This window comes from Rhinoraja longicauda, chromosome 3, assembly GCF_053455715.1.
Source record: "Rhinoraja longicauda isolate Sanriku21f chromosome 3, sRhiLon1.1, whole genome shotgun sequence".
Taxonomy (NCBI): domain Eukaryota; kingdom Metazoa; phylum Chordata; class Chondrichthyes; order Rajiformes; family Arhynchobatidae; genus Rhinoraja; species Rhinoraja longicauda.
Window position 1 is genome coordinate 19,311,873 of NC_135955.1, and position 22,365 is coordinate 19,334,237.

Genomic DNA, 22,365 nt, shown 5'->3' on the forward strand with positions numbered 1-22,365 from the left:
CCAAAGTTGCATTAGCAATGATCCAACTAATGAGATATGCTGTGCCTGCTTGTTGCAAGACCTTGATCACATTAATGCTTGGCTGATAAGTGGAATTGGGAACGGGATAATGTCATTGCTGACCAGAAGTTTAACTCTTCGCACCATGTACAACATGCTAATCACCCTCTGCCTCCCCAAGCCTGTACACTATTTCCATGTTGCAAATGGAAGTATAATGAACTGTATCATTTGTCTGGGTGAGTACAGCTCCAACAACCCTCATGAAGCTCAACATCATCCAGAACAACAATGCCCATTTATTTGCCATCCCATCCACCACTCTGATCATTATTTTCCTCTGCAACACACATACCAACCAGGGTGTGACACATCAGCAAAATACACTGCCACCTTTTTCCTTCTGCATCTCCCAAACTCATAATCCTACAGTACTTTGTGCAAGGACAGGAGGTATATTTGAATTCCATCACCATCAACAGAGACACAAGAGACTGCAGATGTTGGAGAAACTCTGTGTCAGGCAACATCAGTGGAGGCAAAGGAACAGTCAACATTTTGGATTAAGACACTACATCAATCCTGAGGCTTGGTCTTGACCCGAAATGTCGGCTATTTCTTTGCCTGCTAAGTTCCTCCAGCAGCTGCTTGTCTTTTGCTCCAGGCTTCAACATCTGAAGTCTCTTGTGTTAATATGCCTCCTATCCTTGCGCAGATTCTCGCCTGAGTCTTGCACCATCCTGACTTTAATTTCTTCTTCTTTTGGCATCGTTGGTTCTAAATCTTGGAATTCCTAACTCAATTACACTATGGAAGCAACTTCACCTGAAGGCCGCTCAGAAGGGCAATTAGACACTGAAAATAAATATTGGCCTTGCCAATGATTCTCACAAAATTTTATCAAAATTAAATATTAGGTGTATTCAGAATTCAATTTGATTCATTTTATTAATGCTAGAAGCCTTTTCTTACTTATTTTTGAGGGTTCTTGCGCTGTATTCATAATTTCAAATATTTTATATTGGTGACGTTGGCTTGCTGATTCTGAACTGTCTTCAGTTCAGGTATTCCAGTCTTTGAAACATATTAAAGTGAATAGTTTGAAAGTATTAATGTAATTAAACTTTTTCATGTTTTCTGTGTGCATATTTAATGGCCAGGAAGTTTTGGAGCAAAAAATCAAAGTTTTATGAGTCTTTGAAGTATTACTTGTTCGTTCTTTTGATGTTCCAAGTGTGGTATTTTGATTGTCAAAATCAAAGTCATGCCATGTGAATTGTGGGATCAGGTTAAGTTTGAAGATAATCATACTCTCACCATACCTGTTGGCTCAGTTCTGCCAGAATCTTCATGGAGTAAACTTGGAATTCTTTTAATGTTAGTTTGGTACTGCACCATTCTCCGAACCATATTCATCATCATATTACTTCTACCGTCTTCCTGTCAACTAAGCACCTTCACCACTGTTTAAAAAAAATTGTGATTGAAAAAATACTAATGAAATGACATGGCCTCATTTTCCCACTGCATGGTGTAAAAGGGAGGCAGGATTTGCTGTAAATGTTCACGATAGTCATCTGAAGGGTGACACTTCTAACATCAGTAAAAACAAAATGCTGGAGAAACTCAATGGGTCAGGCAGGTATGTGAAAGGGGTTCAGAGGATTTACTTGAAGTTATAGAAAACCATGTTCATGCTATTAGGTTGAAGACTACTCGTGGAATATGAGTTGCTGTTCCAGCTTGCATGTGGTCTTTGGCAGTGGAGGAGGCTGAATGTAAAAAGGTCACTATTGGAAGGGGAGTTAAAATGGCCTTCAACCAAGAGTTCCCGTGGGCCTTGACAGACATCTCTTCACAGATGCTGTCAGACCTGCTGAGTACCTCCAGCAGTTCACGCTTTACTGAAGATTCCAGCATCTGCAGTGTCACCAGCGCCTCATTTTCCTTTTGGGTAAACTACAGCATGAGTATTGAATTCTCCAATGTTAAGTAAACCCCTGACCCTATTCTCATCCCTCCTTCTCCCCCACGCCCGTGCACACGCTTCTCTCCCACCCCCAAAGTCATCCTGCTTTTTTCCACCTCCTCCTTTTGCTCATCATTCACCCCACCCAACTCAGATTCTTCCAAATCCCCTTTTCTACTCACCCTGTCCACTTTCATCCATATGCCTTCCTCCTGCTTTACTTTACACACCTCGTCCTTCATTACCAATGCCCTTTCTCACCATTTCTCCTACAGCCTTTGTCACTACCAACACCAATTTGCTAATCACACTTACACACCTTTAACTACCCATCACTTACTAGACTTCCCTTCCTTTCTTTTACAGGTCCCCCCCCCCCCCCCGCCACTCCATCAGTCTGAACAAGGGTCCAAACCTAAAACACATTTCCCTCCACTGATGCTACCTGACCTGCTGAGTTCCTCCAGCAGTTTGCTCAAGGATCTGGCATCTATAGGCTTTTGTGTTGACATTTCTAACATACTCAGTTAGAATTTGCAGCAAGCTACGTTATCAAGCTGTCGAAGTGGCCGATCACATTGGGGAATTTTTGAGACAAAACAGAAAACCTAACATACAATTTTTTATTAAGTTTAATCTTTCAGTGGAGCATGAAATAAAGTTTGGAGGCTGACAGATCATAAATAAACGTGTTAAAAAAGTGAAAATTATTTTCAGCTCCATTATATTGAGACAATTATAATGCATATAAATAAAATTAGTGTTTTAGCTCCAGATAGTTATGTAAATGTCGTATAATAAGCTATTAAAAACTCATTTAGACCTCATGCAACTAATTGTAATATTTTCATGGTATGTTTACAGCAGGAGCAATTTATTAGTAGCTAAAATTCACATCAGTTCTAGCGAAGTCCCCAGAAAGATGTAGACAAGACTGAATTGCTGAAACTTTGTGAGCTCTATGTTAACGTGTATGTGTGTGTTGAGTTTAGTTTTGTTTATTGTCACAAGAGGTATGGTGTAAAGCGTGCTAACCAGTCAGTGGAAAGACAATACATGATTACAATCGAGCCATCCACAGTGCACAGATACAGTACATGATAAAGGGAATAACATGAATAACGTTTAGTGCTAGATAAAGCCAGTAAAGTCCAATCAAAGATAGTTTGAAGGTCTCCAATGAGGTAGATAGTAGTTCAGGACTGTTATCTGGTTGTTGGTTGGTTGGTTCAGTTGCCTGATAACAGCTGGGAAGAAACTCCCTGAATCTGGAGGTGTGATTTTTCACTCTTCTATACGTTTTTCCCGATGGGAGAGGGGATAAGTGGTAGTAGCCAGGGTGCGACTCATCCTTGATTATGCTGCTGGCCTTGCCAAGGCAGCTTGAGTGGTAAATGAAGTCAATGGAAGGGAGGTTGGTTTGTGTGATGGTCTGGGCTGTGTTCGCAATTCTCTGCAATTTTTGGGGGTCTTGGATGGTGTAGTTCTCGTACCATGGTGTAGTGGGTAATAACTGAGCATTGATAGTTTAAGCAATGTAACTCGAGCAAAATCAGGCTTCCCAGTGTCCCTGGCTGACTGTACTTAGAGTTAGCCGATTATTTCATTCCATTCATTTGTGAGCAATTTGTCTTTTATGTAATTCCTTCTCTTTTTCTGAGAGCAGAAGTAGATTTTGTCATGGTGCTTTTGCTCAGAAGCAGTGGCATTATTGTTTCAACTTTTTCTGATTGAATGTTATAATGAGAAAATGATACAGATTATTTAAAAGAGAGGTCATTCTGTTGATTCTGTAAAACAAATTTGGTTTCAAAAAAGATTCTTATTATTTTATTATTTTCAATTTCAGAGCTTCTCTTCAGACTTGAAGAAGCTGGAAGGAAATGTAGCACGCCCAAAACTGCATCAAAAGAAAAGCTGGAACATTCATTAAAGAAGGTGCAGGAAACAATTATAACATTCCTCAGAGAGATGATTATTGCACAGAAATTGAAGCATTCCTATGTTAGCTTATTTAACATGGTAAGCTGTGTTTTCCGTACACAGTGCTGCAGGTGGTGAATATATTAGAGCTCATCCTTAACTGACAAGTCTTAACATTCATGGATTGCTGCTCTGTGAATATGAAAAGTGGCTGTGCAACAAAGATCTTTCACTTTTTACCAAGTGGATAATAATATTGATAGTTGCTTCTGAGGCATATTGCTTTCTTGTCGTTCAATAGTTTTAGTGAAAATATCACTAATTTTGTCAAGTCAAGTTTACAAGTATAGTAGAGGTACGTGCTTGCAGCAGCATCACATAAACATTGATTCAAACACACAAAAAAAACAAATGTTACTTACATTATACATGTATTACATATAAAATTCCTTTACGAATGAAGACAAAAAAAAATTAGTGCAAAACCTAATTAGAAAATAAGTGCATGTAGTGGATCACAGTGTTCTGTTGTCAAGTTAGAATTGGGGTTATTCAATGGTTCCATGGTTCAATGGTGCTTTATTGTCACATGTGCGGTGTAAATGCAGTGAAAATCTTTTTCTGACAAACAGTCCAGTAGAATATCCCCATACCACCCCCAATTAGCAATTGCACCGCAATAGTCTACTGAGTCCATGTGCAAGAGGCTCCATGTTTGGGTTGGTTTAAGAATCTGATATTTGAAGGAAAGTAGCTCTTCCTGAATCGGGTGTTCTGGGATTAGGGCTTCTATACATCCTGCCTGATGGTACGCGTGAGAAAGAGCATGATGCAGATGGTGGGGGACCCATGAAGACAGATGCAGCATTCATGAGACCGTGGTGAGTCCCCCACTCTCTGCAGCCATACCAGACCATGTTGCCATACCAGTCCATGTTGCAAGAAGTCAGGATTCTTTCTAAAGTAGAACTAGAAATTTGTTAGCATATACAGTGACATTACAAATATCCTGAAGCTTCCAAGAAAGTAGAGGCACTGACATGCCTTCTTCATGTTACATCCATGTGCTGGGCCCGGAACAGGTTGTCCGAGCTATTAATGCCCAGGAATTTGGAACTGCTAAATCCCTTCACCACCAGCTCACCAATGAAAACTGGCGCATGGTCTTCCGACTTCCTCTTTCTAAATCAACAATTAGTTATTCTGGTCTTATTAACGTGAGTAACAGATTGTTTTCATGGATTCACCCCCTTGAAGCATGTCATGATATCGGCCACTTGCACCAGATGTCCAGCTTTGGTATAATCCTGTTACTGTCAAATGTCGGTCCTTTTATTGACATCAGTTGATGTTTCGTTTTTTTCCCGGATAAATTGAAGCTTTGCAGATAATTGATAGAGATGTGTCCAGTTTCTGACATAGCCTTTTTAAGAACAGGCTTCTTTGTTAGATGACAACTCATTCGCCAAAGTATCAATTTTCCTCATGTTGAAAGCTGAGAAATTAACCTTTGAAGAAGGGAAGTACTCAAAGTCTGAAGTCAAAGTCTGAAGAAGGGTCTCGACCCGAAACGTCACCCATTCCTTCTCTCCAGAGATGCTGCCTGTTCCGCTGAGTTACTCTAGCATTTTATGTATATCTTCTACTTAAAGTAAAAGTTGGGTTTAAACAGATTTTAACCCTCAAGGTGCCTAACACAAATTGCTTTCTGAGAACAGTGGCCAAATTATCCGTAATAATTCATGATAGGAAGTGTTTTGAATTAATTTTGAAATCTCACTGTTACATTTTATCAAAATAAATCCTTACAGCCAAGCCAGGAGCACAATTTAGAACTAAGTAAGTTGTCAGATTTCAATGTCACCCACAGTTTTTTTTCTAAAGGATTGTCAACTGAATTTCCTTTAGGAGACCTAACTCTTGGCATCACAATTGGCAATGCTTGTTAATTCAGTGGACTGCACATTGTGTACAAAATACCAATGGGTAGTTTGTAGGCACCGGAGAGAATGCAGAGGTGATTGACAATGATGTTGTCAGAGCTGAAGAATTTTGATTTGAAGGTGAGAATGGTTAGGTTGGAGTTGATTTTTATGAAACAAAACGTGGTTGAACATAGATTTAATTGAGATGTAAAATGTTGCCTGGAATGGTAAACAAGTCCTTTTCCTTTGATGGAGCGGTCAATAACTCAGTGACATAGGTTTAAGGTAATCACTGGAAGGGTTAAAAAGAAGTTAAGGAAATATTCTTACTTCCAGACAATGTGGGATCCAGAACTCATTCCTTGAAGGTTTGGGGAGGCAGAAAGCTTGATTGTATTAAAAACTGTTTGAATGAACATTGGATAAGCTCTAATTTTACAAGACTTGGAATGAGAGTTGGGAGTTGCAATCAGTGTAATCCCTTTAGTGGCCATCATTCAGATGATGAACTCAAGTTCAAGTTTGAGTTTATTGTCATATGTATAATTAGGTACCGGTACAATGAAAATTTTTGCTCGCAGCACCAGAACAGGCACATAGATTCAGACAAACAAGGAAAAACTAATGATACATAAGTTAGACAGAAACTTCTGAAAGAAAGAAAACCGTGCAATTTTAAAAAGGACAATAATGCAAAAACATGATTAGAAAAATAAAAAAGCTCAATTTCAGTGCAAGAGGTGGGCTGCTGGTGCCCTGTTGTCCAGATAGGATCAGGGTTGGGTATGTTGGTCCCAGAACCTGATAGGTGTTGGATAGTAGATGTTCCTGAACCTGATGGTGTGGAATTTCAAGCTTCTGTACCCACTACCCAATGCTGGCAGTTAGAAGTCAAGTCAAGTCAAGTCAATTTTATTTGTAGAGCACATTTAAAAACAACCCACGTTGACCAAAGTGCTGTACATCTGATTAGGTACTAAGGAAAAAATAAATAAATATACAGCATGGTTGGATCGTAGGGATCCTTGATGATAGATACACTTTTCTGAAGGCAGTGCCTCGTGTAGATGCTTTCGATGGAGGAGAGGGCTGTGCCCCTGATGTACTGAATTGAGTTCACCACTCACTGAAGTATCTTGCATTCGTATGTGTTGAAATTGCCATACCAGGCCATGATGCAACCTTTCTGGATACTTTCTACAGTACGTCAGTAAAAGTTTGTTAAAGTATTTGGAGACATACCGAATTTCTTTAAACTTCTAAAAAACAAGAGGCACTGGTGTGCCTCCTTCGTGATTACATCTATGTGCTGGGCCGAGAACAAATCATCGCAAGAAGTTAATGTACACAAATTTGAAGCTGCTAACTCTCTCCACTATCGACTCATCAATGAAAATTGGTGCATGGTCTCTTGATTTTCCATGTCTGAAGGCACCGATCTGTTCCTTTGCCTTGTTGGTGTTGAGTGAGAGGTTGTCGTTGTGGCACCACCCAACAACCAGGTATCTGTCTTGTTCCTGTATACTGACACACCACCATGGGTGATTTGGCGAAGCACAGTGGTTTCGTCAGCGAATTTATAGATGACATTGGAGCTGTGCAATCATGCAGTCAAGTGACCGAAAGGTCTTCCATGATTCTGTAAGTGTATGTCCATTTGGACCTCTGACTTACATAGAAACATAGAAAAATAGGTGCAGGAATAGGCCATTCGGCCCTTTGAACCAGCATCACCATTCAATATGATCATGGTTGATCAGCTAAAATCTTTACTTCTTTTTCCCCATATCCCTTGATTCCTTTAGGCCGAAGAGCTAAATCTAACTCTCTTGAAAACCTTTACTTGACTGCAAGCTTATATTTTGACTGAGAAAGAATACTGTCAAGTGAAGATATAAAAGAAAAACTGCAAATGCAAGAAATCTAAAATAATGTTGCAACTACTCAGTGTTTCAGGTCATATCTGAAGTTCTGTCAAAGGGTTTTCAACCTGAAACCTCTGTTTTTCTTCACATGTATGCAGCCTGAGCTGCTAAGAAATCCCCGCATCTTCTGTTTCAATTTATGAATGCTATCAGTTTTTAGGATTAGTCGTACAGTTTCTGAGTTTCTTTCTCTCACGAGTGGGATTCAGATTCAATGTGAAACAATGACACACAGACATTAATTGTGGTTAAGTTACTGACTAGTGTTGGTTTGGGGGAGATGAGGGTTGCAGCAAGGAACAGCCGTTCCCTCCACCCCCACAAAGATTAAGCAAAGAAGGATAAATGAACATGTCAAAATAACTTGCAACTGTTAAAGAACCTTTCTCAAGTGTTTCTTTGATTGATGATTCAGCATTGGTCTGGCCAGGGCACTTCCTCTCTTTGCTCCAGATCCCAGCATCTGCAGTCTCTTGGTTTCTTCTTGTTGAGTGCCCCAGGAGCGTAACCTAATGCACTCCTGAAGCACTGAATGAAGGCCCCGGGACACGGAGGCAGAGCAATGGTCATCGGTGGCGAAGGATGGCACATTCTCGACGCCGATATCGAGGAGGGTTTGGAGAAGGTTGAGTCGGCGGAGCGGGCCACTGGAGGCTCTGAAACAGCCTGGGCCTCAAATAGATCGGGTGCTGTTCCAAGTGGCCATGACAGTGGACCAGACGTGGCCCGCAATGGCACGGAATGGCAGAGCAGCGGTGGAGGACATCGACACATCGCCTGGCTAGGCCGACCCCTGCAACTGTGACCCAGTGCCAGTTGCCAGGACAATGGGCCTTTATGGCCAAGCTAAGACTCTTAATTAATTTGTGACTTGAAGGGTACATGATGGGGCCTAAAACGTGGCGACATGGTGTACAGGCTCAGAGAGGTCTACTGTCTTATACTCTTCTATTTAGTATGATTGTGCCTAATATGTAGTAGGATTGTTACTGAACTATTGCAAAAAAGAGTTTCACCATTCTTAGGTATTTGACAATAAAGTACCATTGAATCATTGAAATTACCCGTTGGAATCTCACTGCGACAGCTGGGGAATTTTTAATTCATTGCAATTAAATAAACCTGGAAATTTAAACAAAAGTCAAGTTCGGTTACAGTAACCATGAAACTGCCAGAATGTTGTGAACATCCATCAGGTTCACCAGTGTTTGCCATCCTTTTCTGACTGCAAAGTCACCAGTATGGTTGAATTTGAAAAGGCAAATAAGAATGGCTTTACCAACAATATGCATAATCTCCAAACAAATAAATTTAAAAATGTGCAATGTCCTGAATTCAAAGTAAATTGACTGAAGCACTGCCTTATCGAGAATACGAACTCTCGAGCCTAAAAATATTGATTGGTCTTTGCTGTCTTATTGGTGTTTGCTGGGTTATGTGACAATTGCAAGGATTTCAATGTCTCTCAGTGTTTTTAAATGTAAATGTATTCTCTCAATGTTTTTAAATGTTTTATTTTGTTTCTTTATAATTTCCGCTTTGAATAAAGGAAACCATGCCCCCCTCCTCTCTAAAAACCAACCATCCCCCCACCAGACATCGCCTCGGCCTCCATCTGCTCGCCTGCTTTCATCTGACCCCAACCCCCACACCTGCTGGGTGTTCATCAGCCCCCCTGACCTCCCCCTTTCTGATACCGAACGGTCTGTCCTCAGCAGAGGCCTCACCTTTGTTCACCTCCGCCCCCACCTCAACGAGTTCTGGGTCTGCCACGATGTGGAGCTCTTCTTCCGTCGCCTCCGGGCCTTTTTCCATGGGAAGGATTCCTCACCACCCAGTGATGACCCCTTCTCCCGACTTCAGCAGAACCTCTCCTCTTGGACTCCCCCGTCTGTCTGTCTACCTTCACTAGACCTTTTCATTTCCAACTGCCAGCGGGACATCAACTGCCTCAAATTTTCCACTCCCCTGACTGACTTACTCCAACCTCTCCCCTCCTGAACGTACAGCCCTCCACTCACTCTGCAGCAAACCTGACCTAGTTACCAAACCCATCGACAAAGGAGGTGCTGTGGTAGTCTGGCGCGTTGACCTCGACCAGACTGAGGCCAGATGACAACTCTTAGACACCTCCTGCTACTTATCCTTGGACCATCCCCCCACAGACGAACACCAGGCCTCAATCTCTAACATGATTACTGATCTCATCACTTCCGGCTCTCTGCCCTCTAATGCCTCCAACCTTATCGTTTCCCAGCCCCACACTTTACCTTCTCCCCGAAATGCACAAACAGAACTGACCTGCCAGACCCATTGTTTCTGCCTGTTCATGTCCCAACAAATTAATTTCCACCTACCTCGACTCCATCCTATCCCCCCTGGTCCAATCCCTCCCTATCTATGTCCAAGACACCTCACATGCTCTCCGTCACCTCAATAACTTCAGTTTTCCAGGCCCCCACTCCCTCATCTTTACTATGGATGTCCAGTCACTCTACACCTCCATCCCCCACCAGGATGGTGTTGAAGCCCTCCGTTTCTTCCTCGACCGCAGAACCAGCCAATCTCCATCTACGAATACACTCTGCCGCCTAGTACAGCTGGCTCTTACCCTCAACAACTTCTCCTTTGACTCCTCCCACTTCCTCAAAATCTGAGGCCTAGCTATGGGTACTCGCATGGGCCCTAGCTATGCCTGCCTCTTTGTTCCAGACGTACACTGGCCCTATCCCCAAACTCTACCTCCGCTACTTTGATGACTGCATTGGTGCTACCTCTTGTACCCATGCAGAACTCACTGACTTCATAAATTTCATCAATAATTTCCATTCTGCTCTTAAATATACTTGGACCATCTCCGACATCTCCCTACCGTTTCTGGATCACACCATCTCCATCACAGGAGACAGACTAGTGACCGACATCTACTGCAAACCCACTGACTCCCACAGCTATCCGGACTACACTTCTTCCCACCCTGTCTCCTGCAAAAACTATCCCCTACTCCCAATTCCTCTGTCTACACCGCATCTGCGCCCAGGATGAGGTGTTTCACACTAGGGCATCAGAGATGTCCTCATTCTTTATGAAACGAGAGGTTCCACTCTTCCATTATAGGAGGCTCTCACTAGGGTCTCCTCTATATCCCGCAACTCCCCTCTTGGTCCCCCTCTCCCCATTCGTAACAAGGATAGAGTCCCTCTTGTCCTCACCTTCCACCCCATCAGCCGTCGCATACAACAAATTATCCTCCAACATTTCTGCCACCTCCAACGGGATCTCACTACTGGCCACCTCTTCCCATCTCCACCCCTTTCTGCTTTCCGCAGAGACTGTTCCCTCCGTAACTCCGTGCTCCACTCGTCCCTTCCCACACAAACCACCCCCTCCCCAAGTACTTTCCCCTGCAACCGCAGGAGATGCAACACCGGTCTCTTTACCTCCCCCCTCGATTCCATCCAAGGACCCAAACAGTCTTTTCAGCTGAGGCAGAGGTTCACTTGCACCTCCTCCAACCTCATCTATTGTATCCGCTGCTCCAGATGTCAACTTCTCTACATCGGCGAGACCAAGCGCAGGCTCGGCGATCATTTTGCTCAACACGTCCGTTCAGTCTGCCTTAACCAACCTGATCTCCGGGTGGCTCAGCACTTCAACTCCCCCTCCCATTCCCAATCTGACCTTTCTGCCATGGGCCTCCTCCATCGTCAGAGTGACGCCCAGTGCAAATTGGTGGAACAGCATCTCATATTTTGCTTGGGCAGTTTACACCCCAGCTGTATGAACATTGACTTCTCTAACTTCAGATAGTTCCTCTTTCCCTCTTTATCCCCTCCCCTTCCCAGTTCTCCCACTAGTCTTCCTGTCTCCAACTACATCCTTTCTTTGTCCCACCCCCTCCCCTGACATCAGTCTGAAGAAGGGTCTCGACCCGAAACGTCACCCATTCCTTCTCTCCAGAGATGCTGCCTGACCCGCTGAGTTACTCCAGCATTTTTTGTTTCCCTTCGATTTATATCAGCATCTGCAGTTTTTCTTCCTACGAACCATTGGGCTGGATCAGGCTGAACGATAATCATTCCTGAGTAACCTGGGATTACCTTCAACCTGAAAGTCTCAGTGTTTATAGAACCTTGCACAGCATAGTATTAGGCCCCACTCTCAAAAGGACAGAAGGCAAAGTTGTCCATGGAGTTTTGTCACTATTGAAATTGCCAAATATTTTAACAATTTTGAAATGTCTCTGTCAATCAGATATATTAAAATAACTATCAAAATTGAAGTGATTTCAATAAAAATGTAAAATCATTAAAAAAAATGTATACATATGAAAACACAAATGTTAAGAAATAATGACAAATATTAAGCTTAAGTAAAATAGGTAATTTAAAAATGCTTACCGACCGTACTTCCTTTTCTGCAGGCCTAGATGTCACTCATTACGTCAGGTCTGACTGGCATGGGTCAGAGTGGCAATTTCTCAGCTTAATGCTGGGGAATTGCAGCAAGTCTGGGTACCACCTCTGGGCTCAATGTGGCGTCCAGTGATGGAATGTAGAAACAGATATAATGCCAAATGTTACTCAGTAAGTCTCGGGCCTTGTGTTTGCCAGCCCTTGTGTGGATATCTGAGACTCAACGAAGTTTAAACATTGGAACCAAACTTCAACCAGCAGAACATGCTCCAATGTCGTGTTGTGCTTAATAGTGGCAGGCTAATATAACCTACTTGGGCCCCCGGCTTTAGAGAATATTTTTTTCTTTCATTTGACTGGGATTACTAAGCAATTTGACTCCATGTTTATGTAACATGGCGGATAATCACAAAATCATGATCTTTTCAGAAATTCCCAGTTGCTTGATTTCTAAGAACTCTAATTCTTGTGCTATGTAATTATATGATTCAAAATTAGAGCTATGTTTCAAGGTGTTTGACATTACTATTATGCCGTGGTTCCAATCTCAGTGCCTTCACTTTGAATTGTTTACACATTTTTCCTGAGTGGCAGGACTCCATCCTCGCATGTACTCAGTTATCTCCCAAGTTATCCATGCCAGCAAAACCCAGTTTTATCTCACTGTCAGAAGGTTGAATGGTACAAGAAATCAGTAAATTGAAATTTCCTCCAGTTTAATATTCAGACAAATAATATATTGATACTAACAATATAGGCAAGAAGAGGGATGAGGTTCTGCAAATGGAATTCAGGGAGTTAGGCAGATGGAACCTGTCGGAAAAGAATTGGTTGTACTGAAACTGGAGGAGGTAGGACCAGAGAAGGAGGTCAGCAGGTGGAGTAATTGAGAGAAAAGTAGAGGTTGTCAAGGAAAATCTAATGGGAAGTACAGGCACGGCCAGGTTAATGAACATGGCAGGACTGATGATTTAAACAGTATTTATTTTATCCAACAACGTGCACTTTAACCACATGTGATTTTTTCTATTGCAAATCTCAAATTGTGGAGTACAGAGGCAAATAAATAAATGATAGGTCTTTGTCCCAAACATTAGGGAGGGCACTGTACATCCAAGACGTTTTCTTCGACCATTATGTACAGAGATCAAATAGGAAAAGATCCGAACTAGACCTTGAATTGGGGAATGAGCTTGGCCTGGCGATGAGAGTTTCAATGAGGGAGCATTTTGGGAATAGTGATCATGATTCCTTACATTTTAAGATAATTATGGGTAAAGATAAGAATGGTCATCACGTGAAATACTGAATTGGTGGAAGTCTAATCATAACGTTATTAGACAGGAGCTTGAGAGAGTAAATTAGGAGTAGCTGCTAATGGGTAAGCACATCAGGCATGTGGGGGTCATTTAAAGACCAGCTAATGAGAATTCAGGAGCAGCTTGATCCAGTCAGGATGGCAAGATAATGGAACCTTGGAAGACCAGAGTAAATTTGGTTAAGAAGAAAAAAGAAGTACATGTAAAGTGAAATCCGAAAGATGAAATTAGACAGGGCCTTTGAGGAATATAAAGCAAGCAGGAAAAAACAAAAAGGCAATTAGAAATGCCAAAGGGACCAGGAAATGTAATTGGCCAGTCTGATTAAGGAAAATCTCAATGCTTTTTACTCGTGCATTAAAACGGTAGGCAGGGAGAAGTTAGGGCACATCTAGGATAAAGGAGGGAATTTGTGATTGGAATCAGAGGATATAGGCAAATTACCAAATTAGTATTTTGCACCTGTTTTCATCAAAGAGAAGGAAATGGAGGAGAGTGAGATATATGGGGAATACATATGTCAGGGCAGTTTAAGATCATGAAGGAGAGAGACACAAAATGCTGGAGTAACTCAGCAGGTCAGGCAGTATCTATGGAGAAAAGAAATAGGTACGAAATAATTCTTTAGAGTAAAGAATTCTGAAGAAGGGTTCTGACCCGAAACGTCACCTATTCTTTTCTCCAGAGATGCTGCCTGATCTGCTGAGTTAGTCCAGCATTTTGTGTATATCTGTCATGGGCCTCCTTCAGTGCCATAGTGAGGCCCACTGGAAATTGGAGGAACAGAACCTCATATTTCGCTTGGGCAGCTTGCAGCCCAGCGGTATGAACATTGACTTCTTCAACTTTAGATAGTTCCTCTGTCCCTCTCTTCCCCCCCCCCCCCCACCCCCTTCCCAGTTCTCCCACTCTTCCTGTCTCCACCTATATCCTTTCTTTGTCCCACCCCCGTGACATCAGTCTGCAGAAGGGTCTCGACCCGAAACGTCACCCATTCCCTCTCCTAGATGCTGCCTGACCTGCTGAGTTACACCAGCATTTTGTGATATCTTCATTGTGTATATCTTTGGTATAAATCAGCATCTGCAGTTCCTTCCTACTCAGGAAGGAGATGGTGTTGGACATCTTGAAAAGCATTAAGGTGGATAAATCCCAAGGCCCAATGGCATTTATCCCAGGCTATTGAGCGAAGCAAGAGAGGAGATTGCAGGCGCCTTGATAATAATGTTTGTATCCTCTCTAACCACAGGTGAGGATTTGAGAGAAGCTAATGTTGTTCTGTTGTTTAAGAAGGAAAGTAGAGTTAATCCATGAAATTATAGTCCTGTGATCCTCACGTCAGTAGGAGGGATGCTATTGGAGAAGATTGGAGTAAGATTTACTCGCATTTGGAAAAGAATGGGATAATGTGGGGAAAATCAGCATGGCTTTGACCCCAGCTGGTCACTTCTTATTAACTTGATTTAATTTTTTGAGGAGATGAGGAAAGTGATTATTGATTTTATGTTGTTTACATGGATTTTGGTAAGGCATTTGATAAAGTCCCTCATGGTAGACTAATCCTGAAGATGCATGTGATATATGGTGACTTGGAGATTGGATTTAGAATTTACTCATAGGAGATAGAGAATGGTGGTGGAAGGGTGTTATTCTAACTGGATTTCTATGATCAGTGGTATTCTGCAGAGATCTGAGCTAGGATCTCTGTAATATATATAAATGACTTGAAGGTAAATGTAGATGGGTTGGTTAGTAAGTTTGAGGTTATACCAAAATTGGAGGCGTTGGAGACTGAGGATAGTGTACAGCAGGATATCGATCAGCTACAGAAATGGACAGAGAAATGACAGATAGAGTTTAATCCGAGCAATTGTGAGGTGTTGCAGTTTAAATGGTTGAATGTAAGGAGAAAGTATACAGATGATGGCAGACTCTTTACAGCATTGACGCACAAAGGGATCTTGGTGTGCAAGTCCATAGCTCCATGAAAGTGGCAAAACAAGTAGACAAGAGTGGTAAAAAAGGCTTGCCTTCATCAGTCGAGGCATTGAGTATAAGAATCAGGAAATCATGCTGCTGTTTTTTAGGATTTGGTTAGGTCGCATTTGGCAGTATTGTGTGCTGTTCTGGTCGTCCCTGAAGGACGTGGTAGCTTCGGGTACAGAATGCTGCGTGGATTGTAGGTTATTACCTCTAAGGAGGGGTTGAACACATTTAAATTGTTTTCTATGGAGTGTCAAAGGTTAAGAGAAATCTAATAAAACTAAATAAACCTAATGTAAAGTTATGAGGCAATTAGGTGGGCATTCTGCACTATTTCCCAGGGTGAAAATGTCAAATACTAGAGGGCATTGCTATAAGGTGAGAAGGGCACAATTTAAAGGAGATGTGCAGAACAAGATTTTTAAAAAAAAAGTGGTTCCTGAAATGCCATGCTAGGAGTGGTTGTTGACATTGAAGTGATTTTTACGTTAATTGTTTATCACAATTCAAGTAAAATTGGTCTCATAATCTACCTCAGCATGTCTTAAACCAGGGACTTAATCTAATAAAAATATCTTAATGTTGAAAAGGTAAATCCATTTTTAAGCACTAATGTTTTTAACCTGCACACTACTTGAATAATTTTAAAAATGTCCTTGTTGCAAAGTAGCTTTAAAACCCATGGCAAACTACATGAGTGCCAGACATATTTGGTTTTCCATTTTTCATCCAGTGTTTAATTGGAAATTCAAATGTACCCTCTTGATGCTGGTGATCTCTGTAAAGGGAAGCTGGGTGCTGTTGGTATTTGTTTTGTAAGCCGTGTATTAACTTACAAGGAATAATTTAGAGATGATGCTGTCGTGTGTGTTGTAACAAATGCCATATGGTCAGGTAATGAAAGCTGTCATCGCATTCTTACAGAATGACAAACATCATGTTAAATATAATAATGTATAGCACAGGAAATGCTCATATTCATTTGACTTCAGCAGGAACAAGTAATTGAAATAATTTGTGTATTAGTAGTCCAGGGATGTCAGAGGGATTATTTCATTTTAACATCTTCAGTGTGGGAAAAGAAGTGTTATTTTCAGACGGGTTGCATGTTTTACTTCAAAAAGACAAGAACAATTGCCTCGAGTAAGAATCCTGCAGGCATTTTTAATGTATTTTTAACTGGTCTTATAGAGAGACAACAATATGATAAATTGTATCATTGTCCAAATCTAACAGCACTGAATTTGTGGTCAGATATTAGATGTATTGTAGTGCTGAGCTTTTGCTTGGCATGAAAATGTCTAATGGACGAGGGCTTGAAATGTATTAGCACCTTTTCCTTTATATTCTTTTGTGTAATAGGCTATTAAAAGTTGACAGCAGCAGTGAACAGAATTACAGCCTATAGCCTTTATTGTACAAGTCATTTGAGATGAGGGATCAGTCAGAATATATTCTTCATCTTTAAAGTGTGTATATTTAATTAGAGATGTACGTTGCAAGTTTTGAATGTATTGTCCTTTAAACATTCTTTGAATACGAGATATCCGCAGGTTAAACTGTTAGGGCTAGATTTTAAAATGTTATGTTCTTTCAAGAATGGTGAAAATTAAGATTTATTTAACAACACATTTTACATTAACCTTGTGTAAGAAAGAACTGCAGTTGCTGGTTTAAATCGAAAGTAGACACAAAATGCTGGAGCAATGCAGCGGGACAGGCAGCATCTCTGGAAAGAAGGAATGGGTGACATTTCGGGTCGAGACCCTTCTTCAGACATTATGACAATAGACAATAGGTGCAGGAGGAGGCCATTCGGCCCTTCGAGCCAGCACCGCCATTCAATGTGATCATGGCTGATCATTCACAATCAGTACCCCGTTCCTGCCTTCTCCCCATACCCCCTGACTCCGCTATCCTTCAGAGCTCTATCTAGCTCTCTCTTGAATGCATTCAGAGAATTGGCCTCCACTGCCTTCTGAGGCAGAGAATTCCACAGATTTACAACTCTCTGACTGAAAAAGTCTTTCCTCATCGCAGTTCTAAATGGCCTACCCCTTATTCTTAAACTGTGGCCCCTTGTTCTGGACTCCCCCTACATTGGGAACATGTTTCCTGCCTCTAACGTGTCCAACCCCTTAATAATCTTATACGTTTCGATAAGATCTCCTCTCATCCTTCTAAATTCCATTAAGCTTATTGACTGGATAAATTCCTATTTTTGTATGCTTTGGGCTCCTATCATGGATAAAAATGTGTTTATATTAATGAAATAAAGTCCAAAAACCTCACAAAACGAGACCATCCGGTTGAAGATTTATTAAGGATGTCACCCTTCCATTGGTATCTTTATTGGAGATTTTATTGCACCACAATTTTCTTCCTCTTTGACTCTTTCCCATTCATGCCATCTGCTATGTTTGCAGAGCAGTAATGAAATTAGTTTTTCTGCAATTTTGCTGCATCCTCAACTTGTTTTAAATGTGCTCTCCCCTATACTGACACAGCTGCAGAGCAAACTTTGGGCACTTAATAGAATGAGGAGTTCAAATTGTGTAGCTGAGCAAAACTGTTCTGAACTTTTCTGGCTTTTCAGGCTGCCACAAATGGATGAGCACCAAATTTGTTGTTAGTTTTGAGCTGGGTATCTTATCAATTATTTTGAACTACCTTGTATCTACAATTGACAACAAAATTTCTTGTCCTGGTTTAGCAGTGGCATTTTTGGTATACTCTTGGGTACATTTGGCCAGCCTGAGGTTTTGCTCCAACCGAGCAACCGCACTCATTTTTGCATGGCTGTATAATGCACACCTACAAGTCAGAAGGAGAAAGAAACAAATGTTTTCAATTTTCCAACCCTAAGGCAGAGATACCTACCCCAACACTACTGGTTCCCTCAATGAAATCAGTTACCTCAGTGAAGTCAGGAAATTGGGACTGGAAAGTTTTGGTGTGTGGAAGAGGTTCCTTTCACAGCTAATCTTAAAGTAATTTATTTCTCATTTCAGATTAGCCATTTGGAAAGAAAGCTCAAAACTATTCAGAGAGAAGTCAAAGATTTGAGAGAAACAAACGAGGAATTGATACAGGCCAATGCTTCATTGAAAACTGCCAACAAAAAAATTCATAGTGAATCAGACAACCAAATTATTGAAATAGAAGAACTGATGAAGGCAAATCAACACATTAAGGCAGAAAGAAATGAGCTGGTTGCGATGGCAGATGAATTAAAAACGGAATCTTCTTGCCTAAAAAGGCAAATGGCAAACATGGTACTTTTGAGGAAAGAGAATGAGGAGTTGCTGCAGAAAATACAAAGGCTGCAAGAAACTCTTGAATCTGAGACTGACATCATCAGCACTGGATCGATAGAGGGAAACAGTACTGGAAGTTGTGTCTGTAACACTGCAGCCTATAATCTGAGAACAAAAAGAAGAAAAAACAATTCCATGAAACGGTACCAGAGACTTCTCAACCGATCCATCAAGAAGATGAGCAATGTCTTTGAGCACTTCAGTAAAGATGGGTGGGAAGATGTAACTGGATCCAGGTACAGTTCTCATTAACTTGGTCCTGCAGATGGATCAGTGTAGATATGCAAACTAGGCAAATGGAGATTGGATTTCATATGCAGGCAATTTCATATTCAGGGGTGAAAAAAAAATCCTGTCAGATTTTTGAATAGTCATGGGATGTCTTGCTTCAAGCTTATTGACTGAAATTTGCATGTGAAATTAGCTCCAACTGCATGAATTTTTGAATTAATGCCAGGAAATCCAGACTAAGGCAATGCATGATTTCTTTCCGTGATGCCATTTTCATGCAGTCATGAGGCTTGAAATTGACAGTTTGGCAGGTTGATTTAATTTGCTGGCCCTTTGCATATTCACCACTGACAGCTAAGGATTCCCAGGCAACCCTGCTAAGTCAGTTTAGTTATCTTGTGACATGTCGATCCAGGAGGAGAAACCAATTTTTTTCCTCTTAATTTAGATAGATAAATTTTGAATGACCTATTTTAGCTTGCTACCAGATGCTTACAAGCTGTTTAACATCCTTTAAATTAAGAACCATCCACACTAATTATTTCATGTATGTTTTATGCACAGTCATTGAACTAATGTTAATTGAATGATGGTTGAAAATGAGGTGTTCTATTATTAATTTTCATTCAGGGGGTATTTACAGTTGCATTTTTCTGCAATAAGATTAAAACTCCTAACTGTTGTACAATTAAAACACATTTTCCAACTGTATTTCTATGCTAGTGACTGTGAAGAGACGGCTGCTGAGAGTTTGGGGGAATTGATAGTGAAGACTGCTCGGCAAATTACTCCAACAACAGCACGAAATACAGTAAGAGTGAAATCTTGCAATGAAGACTAAAAGCTAAATGCACAGAGAGAATTCTGTGACTTCCAAAATTCAACATGAGGGACATGATATTAATACCATAGTGATTTACAGAGCACAATTTGTAATTAACAAAACAAATAATATTGGAAATACTTGAGGTCCAATTAATTACAGCTGCAGAGAAAGAGTTAATGTTTCAAATCGAAGTCCCTGCATCAGAACTAGGGAAAATGACAAGTTTTAAGTTGCAGAAAAGTGGGTGGGGGAGGGGAAAGGAGGATTGAAAGGACAAAGGGACATCTGTAACAGGGTGAGGGTCACGTTGCCATGGGGATGACTTGTCGAGGTACAGCAGTCAATAGGTTAATGGGGGCAGATTGAATATGTTAATACAACAAAGAAGCATAAACTGCTGTGAAGTGCTGGGATTTGGGACATGCTCAGAAGGTCAGGCTGAACTAATGGAGAGAGGAAAACTGTTGCCTGACCTGCCGTTTCCAGCATTTTGTATTTTAGATTTCCAGTGTCTGCACTTTTATTCATTTTCAACATAATTCAATGTTAGTTGTACAGTGGATTCCTCAGAAAAATGCACAACAGCCTTTTACATCGCAAAAAATGCGTCTTAAAATGATTAAACTATGGGGAAGATCAACGCATTTGAAAATCAACACCTTTCCTGATATTGCATAGATAGTTTTATATGATAACCTACAACTGTTGCGATATTATTACCTGTGGCTGCAATTGTGAAGGTGAATTGGTGTATTCGGTGTAGAACTGGATATTGTTGAACATTCTTCTCAGATTGATGATATTATCTTAAATGTGACAATCTACTTTTATTTTGAATATCTGATAAATGGTAAACAGCTACCATTTGTTTTGGAGTATGTGACTTTAATCAAAATAATTGTTTTGTTTGCAGTGTGTATCATGGGCACATTGGTAGAAAGTGGGATATTGGCGGCCGCATCCTGCACTTGTCTAGAATTTTTTTAAAAATGTTTTTGTTTCTTTATCATTCATAGCTCTCAGTAGTATGTTGTTTCTTAAAATATTAATTGATATATTCTAATATCTGAGGGACAAATACATTTTTTGAGAAATATAGATAAAAATGTGTCCCTGATCACATTTTATCTCTTGTTTGCTTTATTGTTACCTTCTCCAAGCTTACAATGATCTATTCTACATTGTCCTTGATCTCCACCCCTTTGATGTCTTGTTCTCACACCTTACACTTCCTTATCTCTGTATCTCCCCCTCCCCTAACTCTCAGTCTGAGGAAGGGTCTCGACCCGAAACATCACCCATTTCTTCTCGCCAGAGATGCTGCCTGTTCCGCTGAGTTACTCCAGCATTTTATGTCTACAAATAATGTATCGTTTAAATGAGTAACTAAGAGAAGAATGATATGGGTAGGATCACAAGGAGACTTATACAAAAAAAACCGTAACAGTGAAAGAAATATGGAGCAAATATTTAAATGCTAATTTCACGAGATAAACTTGGCCAACAGAGAGATCAAAAAAGGCACAAAGGCATTTTAGAAAAGGTGGAAATCATTGAAAAACGAACCAAACCTACAGAGGTTGAAAACAGTGGACCAGATGGATTGCAGCAGTGCTTATTTAAAAAGAGGTAATGGAAGAGGGCTAATACTATGAGCGCATTGATATTCGTTCTCTAATTTCAGATTTTCTGCATCGTCCTATGTTCCCAATTTCCCAATTTCAGCATGATTATTCGTGTTTGTTTCTTGCTCCTCTGTTTTTTTGTTTGCACCTGTTCCAGACAGCTTCGCTGCCATTTACCACCTCTCTCAGTTAACAGCAATTTGTGTCATCTATTATTTTTTGGTGTCTATCCCCTCAGAGGCATTATGTTTGTTCTCTTGCTCCTCACTCTTATCTGCAAGTTAAAATAAGCCTATTTTCTAATATGTAGGCGTTAAATTAGCTTACATTATTGGCAAAGTATTTTTTCCAAATGGCATAGCGGAATTGAGGGGGTCGGGATGCACATATCATTAGAACCACCACCATTTAAGGTAAATACCATTTATTGGTATCAGTATTGGCTTTGGCTTATTATTTGACATAATGGTGAAAAACTGTGTTGGCGTGCTATCACACCGTGTCTGAGTACAATTAAAGCATAAACAAGGACAACAAGTAGCGCAAAGAGAAATATAACCAGAGTGCAGAATATAGTCTGACAGCTACAAAGAAAGAAAGATTTAAAAAAGGACAAGTGCCGCAAAGAAGTATGTTTGGAGATCAGGACTACATCCTGATTGGATGCTTTCTGCGGTGCATCTGCAGAAATGCAAATTGGAGACATGCATCACAGCTTGGTTGAGCAAAAGCTCTGCCCAAAATTGCAAGAAATTGCAGAGTTGTGGATGCTGCTCTGTCCATCGCACAAACCAGCCTCCATTCCCCTTCTCCCATCAGTCGACTCTGTCGACATTTAACACAGCCTTGGGAAAGCAGCCAACATAATCAAGGACTATTGACACCCCGGTAATTCCCTCGCATGAAC

At 40.9% G+C, this 22,365-nt stretch overlaps 1 protein-coding gene across 2 annotated transcripts in view; it reads left to right on the top strand.

Annotated features, from left to right (window-relative positions):
- cntln (centlein, centrosomal protein) overlaps positions 1 to 22,365 on the top strand; it is a 354,488-nt gene that overhangs the window by 188,440 nt on the left and 143,683 nt on the right. For both annotated transcript variants that reach the window (XM_078396868.1, XM_078396869.1), the window contains exons 15-17: positions 3,819 to 3,907; positions 18,471 to 19,012; positions 19,731 to 19,818. In XM_078396868.1, coding sequence (XP_078252994.1) covers positions 3,819 to 3,907; positions 18,471 to 19,012; positions 19,731 to 19,818 — 719 coding nt within the window. The remainder of the gene's footprint in view (positions 1 to 3,818; positions 3,908 to 18,470; positions 19,013 to 19,730; positions 19,819 to 22,365) is intronic.